Genomic DNA, 22,350 nt, shown 5'->3' on the forward strand with positions numbered 1-22,350 from the left:
TTGATAGAGTTGCTTACATATCAATGTTGGTTGCATTTACTCACAAATTGCAATGCCTTTAATGTATGTCGTTAGCTGTATTACTTTGCTCGTGCGTCATGCAAACGAATTGTAAAATATACAATACTGTAGTTTTGTTACTGTTTCTAGTGTAATATGCTTTGTTATTCTACATAGATGGTTATACATTATTAGAGTAATGAAAGGAGCCAATTACCATATGAGTAACAATTAGCTATATGGTTTGGCATCATGCCAGATGCATGGTACCTTGGCGCGTGCTTTGTATTTATGCAACTTCTAATGTTTAATGTACAGCTACAGTATGTCGGTGTGAATTGAATACTAAAGTATATTCTTTTCTGTATTTTGCAGTTTCACAACATAAACCTTTTCAATATATTCATTCAAGAAAAGTCACGCCTTGGGAGTTTTATTGAGGACTTAGTTGTTAGCTATCTGTCTAGTTTTGCATGTGAACGCAACTCAAGGGCAGAATATTCATAATAACATATCTATCAGAACTGAACCAAGATATCACAGAGAGGCAGAGATCTCTATCTGAGTTTATTATTTACATTCTAGAACGCCTGCTTCTCCTTTTCCTCTCTCCCTTTCAGAACCCAGGCATTCTGCTTCTTCTAGAACCTCTTCTAGAACCACATGATTCTGTTCTAGATCCTCAAACTGAGTCAGGAGTTCCTTCTGGACCATGGGGATGGTTTTATAGGTGGTCGACGGCAGGGGACCGACAGTCACCGGCTGTAGTTTGATCTTGGCGATGTCCTTATTAAGAGGAGAGCTCTTCCGATGCTTGGCGGTGTTACTGAACAGGGCCATCTGATTGGCTAGCGATCTGTAGCTGTCGTGGTCGATACGGAAAGCGATGGACCTGTTGCATGATCCTTGACAGGAGCGCAGTTTGATCTCAACGTCCACCTAGGGTACAGAGAGAAACACAGAGGTGTGAACAGAGGTTCCCTACGTAGTGCACTACTTTTGACCAAGGCCCACCTATGCAACCCACAGAGGATGTCCAAAATGGCACCCTATTCCCTATGGGGCGGCAGGGTAGCCTAGTGGTTAGAGAGTTGGAGGTTGCAAGTTCAAACCCCCGAGCTGACAAGGTACAAATCTGTCGTTCTGCCCCTGAACAGGCAGTTAACCCACTGTTCTTAGGCCGTCATTGAAAATAAGTTGTTCTTAACTGACTTGCCTAGTTAAATAAAGGTTAAAAAATATATATATATATATATATAAAATAATAATAATAATGCTCTGGGGCCATATGGATAAGTGACTGGTGGTTTATCAAGCGCAGGAGTTCTGATTTAGGATCAGTTTAGCAATTTGAAACCATAATGAATAAGATTCAATGGAGAGAAGGGGCTGATCCTACATCAGAGACACATGATGCCCCTGGTCAAGAGTACACTGTGTAGACAACAGGGTGCTATTTCAGACTCAGCCAAAGGTCAATGTCCATCTGATGTGTTGCAGAGACACAGCTGGAGGAACAAAGCATTAGGATTTGACCAAAGCTCTTCGGTAAACACTAGAGGACCTTGACTGGTGGGATGAGGAGATCCAGCGCCCTACTTTTGACCAGGTTCTGGTGCACTAGATAGGGAACATAGGGAGCTAGATAGGGAGCCATTTGGGACAGGGCCCATGTTTGTCATATGAGTCAAAGTTAGCTGTGGCAGAGCTTTGCCTCCCCCCGCATGTTCTCAAAATCAGGGAGATCAATAGTCACTAACGCAACAGTTGTGTGTCATAAGGCATTGATATTCAACTATCCTCATCTCCTTTCCTCGTCTCCTTTCCTCATCTCCATTCCTCATCTCATATCCTCATCTCCTATCCTCATCTCCTATCCTCATCTAATTTTCTGATCTCCTCATCTCCTATCCTCATATAATTTCCTAATCTCCTCATCTCCTATCCTCATATAATTTCCTAATCTCCTCATCTCCTATCCTCATCTCCTATATAATTTCCTAATCTCCTCATCTCCTATCCTCATCTCCTATCCTCATATAATTTCCTAATCTCCTCATCTCCTATCCTCATCTCCTATCATATAATTTCCTCATCTCCTCATCTCCTATCCTCATCTCCTATCCTCATCTAATTTTCTGATCTCCTCATCTCCTATCCTCATATAATTTCCTAATCTCCTCATCTCCTATCCTCATCTCCTATCCTCATATAATTTCCTAATCTCCTCATCTCCTATCCTCATCTCCTATCCTCATATAATTTCCTAATCTCCTCATCTCCTATCCTCATCTCCTATCCTCATATAATTTCCTAATCTCCTCATCTCCTATCCTCATCTCCTATCATATAATTTCCTCATCTCCTCATCTCCTATCCTCATCTCCTTTCCTCACCTCCGTTCCTCACCTCCTCTCCGTCGTGAGCACTGAATGGCGTTTATGGTAGAATGTGAGATGATGAAAATCTACAGTGCATTCTGAAAGTATTCAGACCCCTCCCCTTTTTCCACTTCGTTACATCACAGCCTCGTTACATCACAGCCTCGTTACATCACAGCCTCGTTACATCACAGCCTCGTTACATCACAGCCTCGTTACATCACAGCCTCGTTACATCACAGCCTCGTTACATCACAGCCTCAGCCTTACATCACAGCCTCGTTTCATTACATCACAGCCTCGTTCACACATCACAGCCTCGTTACATCACAGCCTCGTTACATCACAGCCTCGTTACATTCACAGCCTCATCACATTCTCAGTTACATCACAGCCTCGTTACATCACAGCCTCGTAATAAAATGTATTGGAATGTTTTTTGGAATGTTTTCCCTCATCAATCTACACACAATGACAAAACAAAAAAACGTTTTTACATTTCTTTTTGCAAAAGTATAAAATGTTAAAAAAACTTTAACATAATATTTACATAGGTTTTTAGACATTTTTAAACTTATTTTTGCTTCATCGTTATGGGGTATTGTATGTAGATTGATCAGGGGGGACGACGATTGAATCCATTTCAGAATAAGGCTGTAATGTAACAAAATGTGGAAAAAGTCAAGGGGTCTGAATACTTTCTGCGTGCCTTGAATTTACCCAGAACTTTCCTGGACACATTAAAGGTAGACTCAGCAAAATGACACGAGCACCACCGCAGATATTCAGATGATTCAAGACTTCTCTCCCACACAGTCACTGCACATGGGTTCTATTCACTCTACGAGTACTAGACTAGGCTTAATCTCAAACAAACAACAAACTGGGCCTCTAGGTGCATTTTTAATCTTCACATCATCTCCAGCACCACGGCAACATCAACATATGTGAAAATGGCGTGTTTCTATGTTTTGTAGTAAAAAATATAGAGAAAGATAAGTGTTTCCAATGAAGTTGAAAAATTGTGAAGTTTCCCTTTCACTTTCTAAGTAAGTCTGACTCTTAACTCTCTAAGTCTGACTCTTACCTCTCTAAGTCTGACTCTTACCTCTCTTAAGTCTGACTCTTACCTCTCTTAAGTCTGAAAAATTAAGTCTGAAGTCTGACTTTCTCCTTTCTGACTTTCTAAGTCTGTCTAAGTCTGACTTAACTCTCTTAAGTCTGACTCTCTTAAGTCTGACTCTTAACTCTCTTAAGTCTGACTCTTAACTCTCTTAAGTCTGACTTTCTAAGTCTGACTCTTACCTCTCTAAGTCTGACTCTTAACTCTCTTAAGTCTGACTTTCTAAGTCTGACTCTTACCTCTCTAAGTCTGACTCTTAAGTCTGACTCTTAACTCTCTTAAGTCTGACTCTTAAGTCTGACTTTCTAAGTCTGACTCTTAACTCTCTTAAGTCTGACTCTTAACTCTCTTAAGTCTGACTCTTAACTCTCTTAAGTCTGACTCTTAACTCTCTTAAGTCTGACTTTCTAAGTCTGACTCTTAACTCTCTTAAGTCTGACTCTTAACTCTCTTAAGTCTGACTCTTAACTCTCTTAAGTCTGACTCTAACTCTCTTAAGTCTGAACTCTCTTAAGTCTGACTTTCTTAAGTCTGACTTCTTAAGTCTGACTCTCTTAAGTCTCTTAAGTCTGACTAAGTCTGACTCTTACCTCTCTTAAGTCTGACTCTTACTCTCTTAAGTCTGACTCTTAACTCTCTTAAGTCTGACTCTTACTCTCTTAAGTCTGACTTTCTAAGTCTGACTCTCTTAAGTCTGACTCTTACCTCTCTTAAGTCTGACTCTTACCTCTCTTAAGTCTGACTCTTACCTCTCTTAAGTCTGACTCTTACCTCTCTAAGTCTGACTCTTACCTCTCTAAGTCTGACTCTTAACTCTCTAAGTCTGACTTTCTAAGTCTGACTCTTACCTTTTCTAAGACTGACTCTCTCTAAGTCTGACTTTCTAAGTGACTCTTAACTCTCTAAGTCTGACTCTTACCTCTTGCCGGTACATGTCCTCTAGCTGTTTCTGGACGTGGCTTCGCTGCTCCTTCAGTTTCCGTAGCAACGCAGCCGACCGTTTCCTTAGCGATGTCAGGTTCATGGCCAACCCCTCAGCAAACTCCACGTACCTCAGCTCAGACACTGTAGTCACAATCAATCAATCAATCAATCAATCAAAACAGAAGATGGAGGGAAGAGTGAAGGAGAGAGAAAGGGGGAAGTAGGACAACTGGGGGAAGCAGAAACAAAAACAGATGGAAGGCAATTGGTTGATAGATATTTTAGAAAGCTGGATGGCTTGGTTGGTAGAAGATGAACAGACAAACAGACAGTGATTCATACAGTTGAAGTCTGAAGTTTACATACACTTAGGTTGGAGTCATTAAGACTTGTTAGGACTTCTACTTTGTGCATGACAACAATTGTTTATAGACAGATTATTTCACTTATAATTCACTGTATCACAATTCCAGTGGGTCAGAAGTTTACATACACTAAATTGACTGTGCCTTTAAAAAGCTTGGAAAATTCCAGAAAATGATGTCATGGATTTTGAAGCTTCTGATAGGCTAATTGACATCATTTGAGTCAATTGGAGGTGTCCCTGTGGATGTATTTCAAGGCCTACCTTCAAACTCATTGCCTCCTTGCTTGACATCATGGGAAAATCAAAATAAATCAGACCTCAGAAAAATAATTGTAGATCTCCACAAGTCTGGTTCATTCTTGGGAGCAATTTCCAAACGAAGGTCCCACGTTCATCTGTACAAATAATAGTACGCAAGTATAAACTCCATGGGACCACGCAGCCGTCATACCGCTCAGGAAGGAGACGCCTTCTGTCTCCTAGAGATGAACGTACTTTGGTGCGAAAAGTGCAAATCAACCCCAGAACAACAACAAAGGACCTTGTGAAGATGCTGGAGGAAACAGGTACAACAGTATCTATATCCACAGTAAAACTAGTCCTATATCAACTTAACCTGAAAGGCCACTCAGCAAGGAAGAAGCCACTGCTCCAAAACCACCATAAAAAAGCCAGACTATGGTTTGCAACTGCACATGGGGACAAAGATTGTACTTTTTGGAGAAATGTCCTCTGGTCTGATGAAACAAAAATAGAACTGTTTGGCCATAATGACCATCGTTATGTTTGGAGGAAAAAGGGGGAGGCTTGCAAGCCGAAGAACACCATCCCAACCGTGAAGCACAGGGGTGGCAGCATCTGTTGCGGGGGTGCTTTGCTGCAGGAGGGACTGGTGCACTTCACAAAATAGATATCATGAGGCAGGATAATTATGTGGATATATTGAAGCAACATCTCAAGACATCAGTCAGGAAGTTAAATATTGGTAGCAAATGGGTCTTTCAAATGGACAACGACCCAAAGCATACTTCCAAAGTTGTGGCAAAATGGCTTAAGGACAACAAAGTCAAGGTATTGGAGTGGCCATCACAAAGCCCTGACCTCAATCCCATTTGTGGGCAGAACTGAAAAAGTGTGTGTGAGCAAGGAGGCCTACAAACCTGACTCAGTTACACCAGCGCTGTCAGGAGGAATGGACAAAAATTCACCCAACTTATTGTGGGAAGCTTGTGGAAGGCTACCTGAAACATTTGACCCAAGTTAAACAATTTAAAGGCAATGCTACCAAATACTAATTGAGTGTATGTAAACTTCTGACTCACTGGGAATGTGATGAAAGAAATAAAAGCTGAAATAAATAATTCTCTCTACTATTATTCTGACATTTCACATTCTTAAAATTAAGTGGTGATCCTAACTGACCTAAAACAGGGAATTCTTACTAGGATTAAATGTCAGGCATTGTGAAAAACTGAGTTTAAATGTATTTGGCTAAAGTGTATGTAAACTTCCGACTTCAACTGTAGATAGATAATGTAGAAAGATCGATGGCTCGATTGGTATACAGACAGACAGACAGGCAGACAGACAGACAGACAGACAGACAGACAGACAGACAGAAGGAGAAAGACAGACAGACAGACAGACAGACAGATATTTTTGATTGATTGATAGATCGATTGGAGGTGTTGTCACCTACTGTGTGTCTTGACGATGGCCTTGCGGTTGATATTGTAGATGTGTTTGGTGGTCACCATGGATGCTGTAGCCGCGTCCTCGTACCTGTAAGCACGGTTCTTGGCTTTAACTTTCACAATATGTAATATGTTTAACTAGGTTTAATCTCAGCTAACCCAGACCTAAAGTCTCACGTAATTGGTCAGCTGCTCAATGAACTTCTGGGTCCATACATGTTGAGAGAAGAGATGTGAAGATGAGGAGGTCCTAGAATGAGGAGGAGGTCCTAGAATGAGGAGGTCCTAGAATGAGGAGGTTCTAGAATGAGGAGAGGAACCGGAATGAGGAGATCCTAGAACGAGGAGATCCTAGAGATCCTAGAATGAGGAGATCCTAGAACGAGGAGATCCTAGAGATCCTGGAACATGGAGATCCTAGAATGAGGAGGTCCTAGAATGAGGAGATCCTAGAACGAGGAGATCCTAGAATGAGGAGTGGAACCGGAATGAGGAGATCCTAGAACATGGAGATCCTAGAACGAGGAGGTCCTAGAATGAGGAGATCCTAGAATGAGGAGAGGTACTAGAATGAGGAGATCCTAGAATGAGGAGATTCTAGAATGAGGAGATTCTAGAACGAGGAGAGGAACCGGAATGAGGAGATCCTTGAATGAGGAGATCCTAGAACGAGGAGATCCTAGAACGAGGAGATCCTAGAACGAGGAGCGGAACTGGAATGAGGAGTAAGGGCCAAATGTCCCCTCCCTTTCTGAAATTCCGAAAGATACTAACATCTGCAAAATCGTGATTCGTCCTAATAACCAGTAACGAACAACACCGGAACTACTGCTGCTCGTCAAGGCCGGTTCTAGGGTGGTTCTAGGCCGGTTCTAGGGTGGTTCTAGGCCGGTTCTAGGCCGGTTCGGTTTTAGGCCGGTTCTAGGGTGGTTTTAGGCCGGTTCTAGGTCGGTTCTAGGCTGGTTTTAGGCCGGTTTTAGGGCGGTTCTAGGCCGGTTTTAGGGCGGTTCTAGGCCGGTTTTAGGGCGGTTCCAGCTATAAGTGATATAAGCGGTCGCTGAAGGCCCCTGGATGCATGACCAAAACAATTAAACAATAATATATTATTAACAATATATCAAATATATAAGTTACAAAAATATATATATATAAGCAACTCAGTCGGGATCTCAACTTACTATTGAGAGTAAGAATACACCAGGTGCAATATCGAAATTTGGTTGTGCAACTCGTTATCCGATGCATCCCAATTCCTTCCCAACAGATTCTATGGTACCAGTTAACGTAGATATGTCCACGAGAGGTTTACCAAGGTCTAATAATGCTTTAGAACGTTACATGGTTAGCTGTTATAGCTTGGAAGCAAAATCTCTCTTAGCTAGGCGGTCTCAGTCCGGGTGTTAACCGGGGGTTATTTACTATTAGCATATTTCCCAGCATGCCTTTCAGGTGGATGTGCGACGTACCCACCCATGACTGTGTTTGTTAGTGACAGAGATACTTTTTTTTTACATTCAATGGCCAATCATTTAACAGTAACATACCATGTCTGATCTATATCGTAAAGCCTTTAGATAGGTCCTAGTTATCGTCAATGTTGTGGTCTGAAACACTTCGGCCACACCATCCCTGCCAGTCACTTTAAGATGATGTGTGTAGTGATTTGTACTTCTAATCAGAATCCAGCTAGGGAGAACAGCCAACAACTCAAATTATTTGTTAAACACAACCTGCTTTCAGAATGACTGCAACGGTGCAAGACTTCACTTACAAGACGACCTAATCCATCTCAACTGGAACAGCCATCTCAGTAACTAACGGGAGCAAGAAATCCAACCCTTTACTGATGGGATTAGTTTAGATTTTGTATTTATTTGTGTTTATCTTTGTGTAGGATACGAGCAATTAATCAATCAATGTGCACGCAGAAACATAGTTATTAAAAAACTAACTCTTCTAAAAATCAGCAATTAATATTCAGTGGTGAAAAAAAATAACCCCCAGTATTGGTGTTAATAACAACAGTTGAACCAAAACCAAGACCATTATTATCATATTTCCCAGGATGCTCTATTGCAGGTTTGTTTCAATATCTATGTTTTTTTTTTACATTGACACGCATTCTTTACCTTAACACTGAGATTTTAACACTTACAAATCCAATCAATCAGTATACCTCTGTCTCCTCTCACAGATGTCCCTCAGTCGGCCCCTCGTCTGTCTCTCTGTCTGCTCCATCAGACCCTGTAGTCTGCAGCCCGACGGACACCGGGACTCCTGTGGACGTTATCAATAAGTTATTTATTGATTATGGCTATTGATTGATTCGATAAGGTTATATTGATCAATTGTCTATCTCTCTGTCTCCTTCGTCTGGCCTTGTAGCGTGCAGTCAGACCGACACATGGACTCCTACAGACACATACAGTATATATTGTTAGGATGTACATAAATATGTCATTGTATGTATTATCAATAATGTATACATTTGGGGGTGAGTTTGGTTGTGGTGGCCTTAGCTATATTGTGAGTGTGTTAGTCTCTATTAACATTATCAGTAAGTTATCAATAAGTTCAGGATTGGATTGGTTTTTATTAATTTCATCGGGTTAGATGGGATGTTTCTCACCGACTTTGGTCTAAGTAGAGGGTGTGGTGTGTTTGTGTAGGGTGTGTTTCTGTGTGGGTTGTTTGTGTAGGGTGTGGTGTGTTTGTGTAGGGTGTGGTGTGTTTGTGTAGGGTGTGGTGTGTTTGTGTAGGGTGTGTTTGTGTAAGTGTGTGGTGTATTTGTGTAGGGTGTGTTTGTGTATGGTGTGTTTGTGTATGGTGTGTTTGTGTATGGTAGGTGTGTCTGTGTGGTGTGTTTGTGTAGGGTGTGTTTGTGAAGGGTAGGGTGTGTTTGTGTAGGGTATGGTGTGTTTGTGAAGGGTGTGGTGTGTTTGTGTAGGGTGTGTTTTGTGTAGGTGTGTTTGTGTAGGGTGTGTTTTGTAGGGTGTGTTTGTGTAGGGTGTTTGTGTAGGGTGGTGTGTTTGTGTAGGGTGTGTTTGTGAAGGGTGTGTTTGTGTAGGGTGTGTTTGTGTAGGGTGTGTTTGTGTAGGGTGTGTTTGTGTAGGGTGGTGTAGGGTGTTTGTGTAGGGTGTGTTTGTGTATGGTGTGTTTGTGTAGGGTGTGGTGTGGTGTGTTTGTGTAGGGTGTTTGTGTAGGGTGTGTTTGTGTAGGGTGTGTTTGTGTAGGGGGTGTGTTTGTGTAGGGTGTGTTTGTGTAGGGTGTGTTTGTGTATTTGTGTATGGTGTGTTTGTGTAGGGTGTGTTTGTGTATGGTGTGTTTGTGTATGGTGTGTTTGTGTAGGGTGTGTGTTGTGAAGGGTGTGTTTGTGTAGGGTGTGTTTGTGTAGGGTGTGTTTGTGTAGGGTGTGTTTGTGTAGGGTGTGTTTGTGTAGGGTGTGTTTATGTAGGGTATGGTGTGGTGTGTTTGTGTAGGGTGTGTTTGTGTATGGTGTGTTTGTGTATGGTGTGTTTGTGTATGGTGTGTTTGTGTAGGGTGTGTTTGTGAAGGGTGTGTGTTTGTGTAGGGTGTGTTTGTGTAGGGTGTGTTTGTGTAGGGTGTGTTTGTGTAGGGTGTGTTTGTGTAGGGTGTGTGTTTGTGTAGGGTGTGTTTGTGTAGGGTGTGTTTGTGTAGGGTGTGTTTGTGTAGGGTGTGTTTGTGTAGGGTGTGTTTGTGTAGGGTGTGTTTGTGTAGGGTGTGTTTGTGTAGGGTGTGTTTGTGTGTGGTGTGTTTGTGTGTGGTGTGTTTGTGTGTGGTGTGTTTGTGTAGGATGTGTACAGTGCATTCAGAAAGCATTCAGACCCCTTGACTTTTTCCACATTTTGTTAAGTTACAGCGTTGTTCGGCAGGTAGCCTAGTGGTTAGAGTTTTGGACTAGTAACCAAAAGGATGTAAGATCAAATCCCTGAGCTGTCAAGGTAAAAACACATCTGTTGTTCTGCCCCTGAAAAAGGCAGTTAACCCACTGTTCCTAGACCTGTTAACCCACTGTTCCTAGACCAGTTCACCCACTGTTCCTCGGCCAGTTAACCCACTGTTCCTAGGCCGTCATTGAAAATAAGAAGTTGTTCCTAATTGACTTGCCTCGTTAAATATAGGTTAAACTTTTTTTTTATCATGGATTAAATGTGAAAAATAAATCCTCATCAATCTACACACAATAACCCATAATGACAATGTGAAAACGGGTTTTTATAGTTATTTGCAAATCTATTAAAAATCTAAACAGAAATACCTTATTTACATATGTATTCAGTATTTGCTATGAGACTTGAAATTGACCTCAGGAGCATCCTGTTTCCATTGATCATCCTTGAGATGTTTCTACAACTCGATTGGAGTTCACCTGTGATTTGAAAAGGCACACGCCTGTCTTTATAAGTCACACAGTTGACACTGCATGTCAGAGCAAAAACCAAGACATGAGGTTGAAGGAATTGTCCGTAGAGCTCAGAGACAGCATTGTGTCGGCACAGACCTAGGGAAGGGTACCAAAACATTTCTGCAGCATTGATGGTCCCCAAGAACACAGTGGCCTCCATCATTCTTAAATGGAAGAAGATTTGGAAAACCAAGACTCTTCCTAGAGCTGGTCGACCGGCCAAACCGAGCAATCAGGAGAGAAGGGCTTTGGTCAAGGAGGTGACCAAGAACCCGATGGTCACTGACAGAGCTCCAGAGTTCCTCTGTGGAGATGAGAGAACCTTCCAGAAGAACAACCACCTCTGCAGCACTCCACCAATCAGGCCTTTGTGGTAGAGTGGGCAGATGGAAGACACTTCAGTAAAAGGCACATGACAGCCTGTTTGGAGTTTGCCAAAAGACACCTAAAGACTCTCAGACCATGAGAAACAAGATTCTCTGGTGTGATGAAACCAAGATTGAACTATTTGGCCTGAATGCCAAGCGTCACGTCTGGAGGAAACCTGGCACCAACCCTACGGTGAAGCAAGGTGGTGGCAGCATCATGCTGTGGGGATGTTTTTCCAGCTGCAGGGACTGGGAGACTAGTCAGGATCGAGGGAAAGATGAACAGAGCAAAGTACAGAGAGATCCTTGATGAAAACCTGTTCCAGAGCGCTCAGGACCTCAGACTGGGGTGAAGGTTCACCTTCAAACAGGACAACGACCCTAAGCACACAGCCAAGACAACGCAGGAGTGGCTTTGGGACAAGTCTCTGAATGTCCTTGACTGGCCCAGCCAGAGCCTGGACTTGAACCCCATCGAACATCTCTGGAGAGACCTGAAAATAGCTGTGCAGCGACGCTCCCCATCCAACCTGACAGAGCTTGAGAGGATCTGCAGAGAAGAATGGGAGAAACATCCCAAATACAGGTGTGCCAAGCTTGTAGCGTCATACCCAAGAAGACTGAAGGCTGTGATCTCTGCCAAAGGTGCTTCAACAGGGTCTGAGTAAGTACTGTACTGAGTAAAGGGTCTGAAAAAGGTCTGAATACTTATAGTACTGTGTAAAGGGTCTGAATACTGATGAAAATGTGTTGTTTCACTTTTTAATTGTTAATACATTTTCTATAAATTCTAAAAAACAGTTTTGTTGTGATGGGGGATTGTGTGTAGATTGAAGGTAAAAAAACTATTGAATCCATTTTAGAATAAGGCTGTAATGTAACAAAATGTCAAGGGGTCTGAATGCTTTCTGAATGCAGTGTGTGTGTGTGTGTGTGTGTGTGTGTGTGTGTGTGTGTGTGTGTGTGTGACTCACCCACTGGTGGTCAGAGCAGAGTGGGTGCTCTGGTCTGTCAGGACACCGTCCCCTCCTGCCTCTGTCTCTCTGTCGAACTGAGTGGGAGACCCCATTCCCTTGTTGTATCCTCAGACTACACACTGCAACATACAACAACACACAGAGTTACACACACACACACACACATTTCTAGGCTATAACCCAGCCTAATTAGGACCAGGGTGCGTTGACACGTTGCAGATTCATATAATGTATTCCTATGATAGCATTTAGCTAATTATTGATTCGGGTCAATATTAGCTGTGTGCTAACATCAGGTCGGGTGTATGTCACATCGCTGAACAAAATGTTGACAGAGTTCAAAGTTCAGTCAACTATCCATACGGACACCAAACTGACTAGATCAAGGGGAAGAGTGGGGTAAGTTGAGCCAAAGAGGTCAGTTTAGCCACCCTTGTTTCCAAGAATCATACACAAAATTCATAATTTGACCAAATATTTAGGAAGAGGATTTAATGTATATAATATAATATTATATCTAATGTCTATATATTCTTAATGTATATAATATAATATTCTAATGTCTATAAAATATAATATTATATCTAATGTCTATATATTCTTAATGTATATAATATTATATCTAATGTCTATATATCCTTAATGTATATAATATAATATTCTGTCTATATATTCTTAATGTATATAATATTATATCTAATGTCTATATATTCTTAATGTATATAATATAATATTATATTTAATGTCTATATATCCTTAATGTATATATTATATCTAATGTCTATATATCCTTAATGTATATAATATAATATTATATTCTAATGTCTATATATTTTTAATGTATATAATACAATATTCTATTGTCTATATATTCTTAATGTATATAATAATATATCTAATGTCTATATATTCTTAATGTATATAATATTATATCTAATGTCTATATATCCTTAATGTATATATATAATATTATATTCTAATGTCTATATATTTTTTATGTATATAATACAATATTCTATTGTCTATATATTCTTAATGTATATAATAATATATATAATGTCTATATATTCTTAATGTATATAATATTATATCTAATGTCTATATATTTTTAATGTATATAATAAAATATTCTAATGTCTATATATTTTTAATGTATATAATATTATATCTAATGTCTATATATTTTTTATGTATATAATACAATATTCTAATGTCTATATATTCATAATATATATAATATTATATTCTAATGTCTATATATTCGTAATGTATATTATATTATTATATATGATATATATATATATTATATTATTATATATATTATATATATATGCTTAATGTATAGGCCTATACCATAAAGAAGACTATAAAGACATGTTATTAACTCATATCCCACTGGGCAACAACTGGTTGACTCAAATATGTTTCCCTGTCATTTCCACCAAAAGAAATCACATGTGATGACATTGAATCAACACGGAAAACTGATTGGGATTTTCTAAAAGACATCAACATATGAATTTCGTATTTTTTTCCCACCCAACTTTGAACATAAATCCAATAACAGGGGGGGGGGATTTGATTTCAGTGTACATCAAAAGTAGACGTTGAACTGACGTCTGTTCCCATTTGGGGCGTGTGATATTAATATTGTAGTTCATTTCAAATCAAATCAAATTTTATTTGTCACATACACATGGTTAGCAGATGTTAATGCGAGTGTAGCGAAATGCTTGTGCTTCTAGTTCCGACAATGCAGTAATAACCAACAAGTAATCTAACTAACAATTCCAAAACGACTACCTTATAGACACAAGTGTAAGGGGATAAAGAATATGTACATAAAGATATATGAATGAGTGATGGTACAGAGCAGCATAGGCAGGATACAGTAGATGGTATAGAGTGCAGTATATACATATGAGATGAGTATGTAAACAAAGTGGCATAGTTAAAGTGGCTAGTGATACATGTATTACATAAGGATGCAGTGGATGATATAGACTACAGTATATACATATGCGATGAATAATGTAGGGTATGTAAACATATAAGGTAGCATTGTTTAAAGTGGCTAGTGATATATTTACATCATTTCCCATCAATTCCCATTATTAAAGTGGCTGGAGTTGAGTCAGTGTCAGTGTCAGTGTGTTGGCAGCAGCCACTCAATGTTAGTGGTGGCTGTTTAACAGTCTGATGGCCTTGAGATAGAATCTGTTTTTCAGTCTCTCGGTCCCAGCTTTGATGCACCTGTACTGACCTCGCCTTCTGGATGATAGCGGGGTGAACAGGCAGTGGCTCGGGTGGTTGTTGTCCTTGATGATCTTTATGGCCTTCCTGTGACATTGGGTGGTGTAGGTGTCCTGGAGGGCAGGTAGTTTGCCCCCGGTGATGCGTTGTGCAGACCTCACTACCCTCTGGAGAGCCTTACGGTTGAGGGCGGTGCAGTTGCCATACCAGGCGGTGATACAGCCCGACAGGATGCTCTCGATTGTGCATCTGTAGAAGTTTGTGAGTGCTTTTGGTGACAAGCCGAATTTCTTCAGCCTCCTGAGGTTGAAGAGGCACTGCTGCGCCTTCCTCACAATGCTGTCTGTGTGAGTGGACCAATTCAGTTTGTCTGTGATGTGTATGCCGAGGAACTTAAAACTTGCTACCCTCTCCACTACTGTTCCATCGATGTGGATGGGGGTGTTCCCTCTGCTGTTTCCTGAAGTCCACAATCATCTCCTTAGCTTTGTTGACGTTGAGTGTGAGGTTATTTTCCTGACACCACACTCCGAGGGCCCTCACCTCCTCCCTGTAGGCCGTCTCGTCGTTGTTGGTAATCAAGCCTACCACTGTTATGTCGTCCGCAAACTTGATGATTGAGTTGGAGGCGTGCGTGGCCACGCAGTCGTGGGTGAACAGGGAGTACAGGATTTCTGTTTATACTATAAAATATCACTTTTTCCTGCTAACTTTTCAACAGCTCTACCGTAGTAGTTTGAAGATAAACAGAAGTAATAACAAAAGACAAAACATGAAGTTGAAGGGATCTTTATTGTTTGGACGGTAGCTTGGTTTAGACTTTCTAACAGAACGTTCTGTTCCTAGACCAGTTACTTGAACAGTAGCAGTAACTGGTGGAGGGGAGCGGAGGCAGTACAGGGCTCTTTTTCCCCTTAATTTTGCTACAGATTAGTGGCGGGAATTCAGTAGTGAATTTAGTCCTTTCGTTCTGTGTCAGCATATCCAGTATCTCTGTAAAGTTTTTCAGAGGTTACTGATCTCAGACCAGTTACTTGAACAGTAGCAGTTGGTTCAGAGGTTACTGATCTCAGACCAGTTATTTGAACAGTAGCAGTTGGTTCAGAGGTTACTGATCTCAGACCAGTTACTTGAACAGTAGCAGTTGGTTCAGAGGTTACTGATCTCAGACCAGTTATTTGAACAGTAGCAGTTGGTTCAGAGGTTACTGATCTCAGACCAGTTATTTGAACAGTAGCAGTTGGTTCAGAGGTTACTGATCTCAGACCAGTTATTTGAACAGTAGCAGTAACTGGTTGGTTCAGAGGTTACTGATCTCAGACCAGTTACTTGAATGTTAGCAGTTGGTTCAGAGGTTACTGATCTCAGACCAGTTATTTGAACAGTAGCAGTAACTGGTTGTTTCAGAGGTTACTGATCTCAGACCAGTTATTTGAGGGCTAGCAGTAACTGATTGGTTCAGAGGTTTGTTTTTACATGAACATTCAGTACATTGACATCATTCACAGGGTCAGAAAAGCAAAGTCACATTTAATCATCTACTCACAGAATCAACAGTCAGCAATAGCTCTCTCTCTCTCTCTCTAGCTCACTCCACCTTTGTCCCTCTCCCTCCCTCCTTGTTCTCTCTCTCCACATCTGTCCTTCACTCCCCGTCATTCTCTCTCTCCCACCTTGTCTCCTCTCCTTCTTTCCTTCCCTCCCTGTCCTTTTCTCTCTCCCTCCCTCTCCTCATGCCAACCTCTTCCCTTCTCCCTCCCCCTTTCTCCCCCCCACACCCTACCCCTATTCTAACCCCACCTCTTTCCCTTCTCCTTTCCTCTCCTTTCCTCTCTCCTTTCCTCTCTCTCTGTCTCTCTCTGTCTCTCTCTGTCTCTCTCTCCCTCCCTCTCTCTCTCTCTCCTTCCCTCTCTCTCTTCCTTCTCTCTCTCTCTCTCCTCTGTCTCTCTCTCTCCCTCCCTCTCTCTCTCTCTCCTTCCCCTCTCTCTCTCTCTCCTTCCCCTCTCTCTCTCTCTGTCTCTCTCTCTCTCTCCTTCCCTCTCTCTCTCTCTCTCTCCTTCCCTCTCTCTCTCTCTCTCTTCCCTCTCTCTCTCTCTCCTTCTCTCTTCTCTCTCTCTCTCTCCTTCTCTCTCTCTCTCTCTCTCCCTCTCCCTCTCTCTCTCCCTCAGGCCATAGCGAGCGGTCGTATCTTCATGCGGGTGGTCTTCAGACTATAGTCAGCTGGTTTGTACGTCAGCCACACCACTCCGTTTTCTATCTCGTATGGAACGTTGCTACCAGGATCATACTTCCCCCCTTTGTAGTAGACTCCGTTTAAATTAGCCCTCTGACAGTTATTATACCACCAGCCGCCGCCGTACATCTCTGCACAGCTCTCCTCCCATTGGTCATTATCCTTATCGAAGGTACTAAACTTCATCCCCTCGTGGGAGAGGAACGACCTCAAGCCGAGCGACCCCTGACTCCCTAAACTAGACTCTCCCTTGACTAAAGCATCCCCTGCATCACCTGAATACTCTGCCACGGTCAACTGATACCCCTCAGCCTCGGACCCCACTTTCACTGTGTACTCGGCTATCGCCTCCCCTCCCTCCCAGTCTTCTAGCTCTACCCTCAACATGCTATCCTCCCGGGTCAGAAGATGGAGGTGTTTTAACCCTAGCCATACCTCCCCTTTACCCTGACCGTCCACTCCTCCGAACCCCTCCTGGTAGTCTGCCCAGGAGCGGTTGAACCTAACCCCCCCATGAGCTCTCTGTTGGACCAGGGTCCACCCTCCTAGAAAACCTTCCTGGTCACAGTAAACCTCCACTACCCCGTTCGGAGTGGAGGGGGAGCGGGAGGCAGAGGGGTTAATTTTGTACAGGCCGCTCTTTTCCCCTGTGAGATGGTTCCGTTGGATGTCAGAACAATCTGAAAACAGACGGAGAAGCTACAGATTAGTGGCCCGGGAATTCAGTAGTGAATTTAGTGTGGTCCTTTTCAGTGAAGAGAAATTATTGCAGTCCTTTCGTTCTCCGTGATTACACTTATCATCCATTGAATATTTCGTGAACATCCAGTAATATGTACAGAACAGCATATCTTATACAGTATCTCTGTAAAGTTTTATACAATTTGTAAAAAAAAACACACAACCACATAATATGAGCAATGGCTGAACTAGCTTACACATCTTTGTTAATTTGGCTACTGTTCATCAGATTCTGAAAGTTAATTTTACAATATAGACTTTGCTTTGAGCTATGACAAAATTAGCAATGTTTCACTTCTGATTGCTAGCTAATACGCTAAAAGCTTCTGGCTAAGACTGTAACCTCTAACGGCTGCTAGCATAAGGTGCTAATTGCTATTGGCAGTTTAGCTAAGGTGCTAATGGAGGCTAGGCTAACATGCTAATTGCTAACGGCTGCTAGGCTAAGGTGCTAATGGAGGCTAGGCTAACATGCTAATTGCTAACGGCTGCTAGGCTAAGGTGCTAATGGAGGCTAGGCTAACATGTTAATTGCTGCTAGGCTAAGATGCTAACAGCGGCTAGCTAGGTCAACTGCCGGCCGGTTACTCCAGGTCAGATGTACCTTTTCCCACATAATCCGCCTGCCGCTCACTCCGGGCACTAGTCTTCACGCTGCGGGCGTGGAAATCTGGGATGTCGTCTTCGTCGTTCCCACGCATGAACGCCCCGAGATCCATTCCGAATGGATCACCTCCGAAATCGACGCCGGTGCCACCGGTCTTGGTGCTGGTGAGAATGCTACTGCCTCCCTTGGTGCCGCCGTGGCTCGTGGTTTTGGTGAACGAGGAGGAGGAAGAGGAGGATGAGGAAGAGGAGGAGGTGAGGGATGGGAAGAATTCGCCCATCCCTCCTCCTCCTCCGCCACCGAGCTTCAGCGCCTCACAGCCGAGTCCGCCCGATACTTCCTCGATGCGCTCCACTGGCCCATCCTTCGTATGTACTATCGTCCTTTTCGTCGTCTTGGTACAGCTCGACATCTGAGTGGTCAGGTGACCAGTAGTGGCGAAATCTCCGCCTCCGAGACTTCCCAGCCCACCCATCCCTTTAGAGAAATCCCCAACTCCATCCCCCCTTGTCCCCCCTCCACCACCCAGCTCCGTGATCGTTTTCCTCGGCCCATCCTTCGTCCCCGACCCCGTTGACAAACCCGATGACGATGAAGAGCCTGAAGTCGAAGGCTGGAAGTGCGTACCCGGGACCTGGCTGGCAGTGGCGGCAGACGAAGCGCTGGACCCCTGGGTCTCCAAGGTCAGCTTCACGGTCTTCACCTCCGGGAAGAAAACCTCCTTCTGTTCCTCAGCTGGGCCGGACTTGTACTTGCTGAGAGAGGGGGAGAGAAGGGTACGGGAGAGGGAGGGGAGGAAAAGAGGAGATTAGAAGGGGGGTGGAGATAGAGGGTCAGGAGAAAACGACAGCAGCATCCTCCTGCTCACCTGTCGACCACAACGTCTTTAAGCGGTCGGCTCTTCATGACGTACAGCGTGCTGACGGTCTCCACAGACTGAACGCTCTGGGATTCCAGCTGGTCCATCTGCTTGTCCAGAGCCACGTAGGATGCTTGGTCGACGGAGAACTCAGCGTAGCCCTTACAAGACCCCTTACAGGAGCGTAGCTTGATGTCGATGTCCACCTGGCGGAGGGGGTGGAGGGGGTGAGATAAGAAGGGAGGGGAGTAGGGAGGGGGAGGGGGGTATGAGATAAGAAGGGAGGGGGGGTAGGAGATGAGATAAGAAGGGAGTGGAGGAGGGGGAAGGAGAGGGTGTTGAGAAGGGGGGGTAGTGGGGAGATGAGAGGTAAATAAAATAAAACATTTCAGCACTCTTCCTCTTCCTCACATCACCATGTCTTCATATAACTCTTCCTCACATCACCATGTCTTCATATAACTCTTCCTCACATCACCATGTCTTCATATAACTCTTCCTCTTCCTCACATCACCATGTCTTCATATAACTCTTCCTCACATCACCATGTCTTCATATAACTCTTCCTCACATCACCATGTCTTCATATAACTCTTCCTCACATCACCATGTCTTCATATAACTCTAACTCTTCCTCACATCACCATGTCTTCATATAACTCTTCCTCACATCACCATGTCTTCATATAACTCTTCCTCACATCACCATGTCTTCATATAACTCTTCCTCACATCACCATGTCATCATATAACTCTTCCTCTTCCTCACATCACCATGTCTTCATATAACTCTTCCTCACATTTCCATGTCTTCATATAACTCTTCCTCTTCCTCACATCACCATGTCTTCATATAACTCTTCCTCACATCACCATGTCTTCATATAACTCTTCCTCTTCCTCACATCACCATGTCTTCATATAACTCTTCCTCACATCACCATGTCTTCATATAACTCTTCCTCACATCACCATGTCTTCATATAACTCTTCCTCTTCCTCACATCACCATGTCTTCATATAACTCTTCCTCTTCCTCACATCACCATGTCTTCATATAACTCTTCCTCACATCACCATGTCTTCATATAACTCTTCCTCACATCACCATGTCTTCATATAACTCTTCCTCACATCACCATGTCTTCATATAACTCTTCCTCACATCACCATGTCTTCATATAACTCTTCCTCACATCACCATGTCTTCATATAACTCTTCCTCACATCACCATGTCTTCATATAACTCTTCCTCACATCACCATGTCTTCATATAACTCTAACTCTTCCTCACATCACCATGTCTTCATATAACTCTTCCTCACATCACCATGTCTTCATATAACTCTTCCTCACATCACCATGTCTTCATATAACTCTTCCTCACATCACCATGTCTTCATATAACTCTTCCTCACATCACCATGTCTTCATATAACTCTTCCTCACATCACCATGTCTTCATTTAATATGTCTGAGTAACCTCTGATAATCATCTAGTTACGCTCTGAAACTAATATTTCTGTTCTCTCAAACCAGAGGAATAACAAGGATACTGAATTCAAACCAGAGGAATAACAAGGATACTGAATTCAAACCAGAGGAATAACAAGGATACTGAATTCACATGTGGAAAGAGAGGGACTGCCTCCTCATCTCCTCATCTCCTCATCTCCTCACCTCCTCACCTCCTCATCTCCTCACCTCCTCACCTCCTCATCTCCTCAGTTCCTCATCTCCTCATCTCCTCACCTCCTCATCTCCTCACCTCCTCACCTCCTCAGCTCCTCATCTCCTCATCTCCTCATCTCCTCATCTCCTCATCTCCTCATCTCCTCATCTCATATAACTCACCTCCTCACCTCACCAGTTCCTCTCATCTTCCTCACCTCCTCACCTCCTCATCTCCTCATCTCCTCATCTCCTCACCTCCTCATCTCCTCACCTCCTCATCCTCCTCACCTCCTCATCTCCTCATCTCCTCAGTTCCTCATCTCCTCATCTCCTCATCTCCTCATCTCCTCAGTTCCTCACCTCCTCATCTCCTCACCTCATCCCACCTCATCACTCATCTCTCAATCCTCAACCTCAGATCACCATAACTCCTCCTCACCTCCTCATCTCCTCACCTCCTCATCTCCTCAACTCCTCCTCTCCTCACCTCCTCATAACCTCAATTCCTCATCTCCTCCTCATCTCCTCACCTCCTCACCTCTCCTCATCTCCTCATCTCCTCACCTCCTCATCTCCTCACCCCCTCACCTCATCTCCTCACCTCCTCATCTCCTCACCTCCTCATCTCCTCACCTCCTCATCTCCTCACCTCCTCACCTCCTCATCTCCTCATCTCCTCACCTCCTCACCTCCTCATCTCCTCATCTCCTCACCTCCTCAGTTCCTCATCTCCTCACCTCCTCATCTCCTCACCTCCTCATCTCCTCACCTCCTCATCTCCTCACCTCCTCACCTCCTCATCTCTAGAGCATGGTCTCTGACCATGGTCTTCATCATCATCGTTATCCTTGTCAATCTTAATCTCACCTCCAGTCTCTGCATCTCTATAACCTGGTCTTTGATGCTGGTCTTCAGAGCGTTGAGGATCCTCAGCTGACGCTCTATCTTGATCTTGATGTCGACGATCCTCTGACGGAGGCGTTCAGCCAGGTCATAGAAGCTGTTGTCATTACCTGTTGGGACAGAGGGTAGGAATGGTTAACATCTATACAGACACCTGTTGGGACAGAGGAGAGGAATGGTTAACATCTATACAGAAACCTGTTGGGACAGAGGAGAGGAAAGGTTAACATCTATACAGAAACCTGTTGGGACAGAGGAGAGGAATGGTTAACATCTATACAGACACCTGTTGGGACAGAGGAGAGGAATGGTTAACATCTATACAGACACCTGTTGGGACAGAGGAGAGGAATGGTTAACATCTATACAGACACCTGTTGGGACAGAGGAGAGGAATGGTTAACATCTATACAGAAACCTGTTGGGGCAGAGGAGAGGAATGGTTAACATCTATACAGACACCTGTTGGGACAGAGGAGAGGAATGGTTAACATCTATACAGACACCTGTTGGGACAGAGGAGAGGAATGGTTAACCATCTATACAGACACCTGTTGGGACAGAGGAGAGGAATGGTTAACATCTATACAGACACCTGTTGGGACAGAGGAGAGGAATGGTTAACATCTATACAGACACCTGTTGGGACAGAGGAGAGGAATGGTTAACATCTATACAGACACCTGTTGGGACAGAGGAGAGGAATCTATACAGACACCTGTTGGGACAGAGGAGAGGAATGGTTAACATCTATACAGACACCTGTTGGGACAGAGGAGAGGAATGGTTAACATCTATACAGACACCTGTTGGGACAG

At 43.2% G+C, this 22,350-nt stretch overlaps 1 protein-coding gene across 2 annotated transcripts in view; it reads right to left on the minus strand.

Annotated features, from left to right (window-relative positions):
• Positions 1-417: 417 nt before the first annotated feature.
• LOC112238432 (fibrinogen alpha chain) overlaps positions 418-22,350 on the minus strand; it is a 26,975-nt gene continuing 5,042 nt past the window's right edge. Inside the window, exons 4-11 of one of the 2 annotated variants that reach the window (XM_042298537.1) lie at positions 21,497-21,642; positions 18,963-19,159; positions 18,722-18,849; positions 12,258-12,379; positions 8,666-8,766; positions 6,495-6,577; positions 4,424-4,569; positions 418-939 (exon numbers count right to left, since the gene is read on the minus strand). In XM_042298537.1, the coding sequence (XP_042154471.1) occupies positions 571-939; positions 4,424-4,569; positions 6,495-6,577; positions 8,666-8,766; positions 12,258-12,379; positions 18,722-18,849; positions 18,963-19,159; positions 21,497-21,642 (1,292 nt within the window). In that variant the 3' untranslated portion in view covers positions 418-570. Of the gene's footprint in view, positions 940-4,423; positions 4,570-6,494; positions 6,578-8,665; positions 8,767-12,257; positions 12,380-16,618; positions 17,427-18,091; positions 18,850-18,962; positions 19,160-21,496; positions 21,643-22,350 lie in introns of those variants that run through there. The other variant, XM_042298536.1, reaches the window with a different exon arrangement.

This window comes from Oncorhynchus tshawytscha, linkage group LG15 (genome assembly GCF_018296145.1).
Source record: "Oncorhynchus tshawytscha isolate Ot180627B linkage group LG15, Otsh_v2.0, whole genome shotgun sequence".
Lineage (NCBI taxonomy): Eukaryota > Metazoa > Chordata > Actinopteri > Salmoniformes > Salmonidae > Oncorhynchus > Oncorhynchus tshawytscha.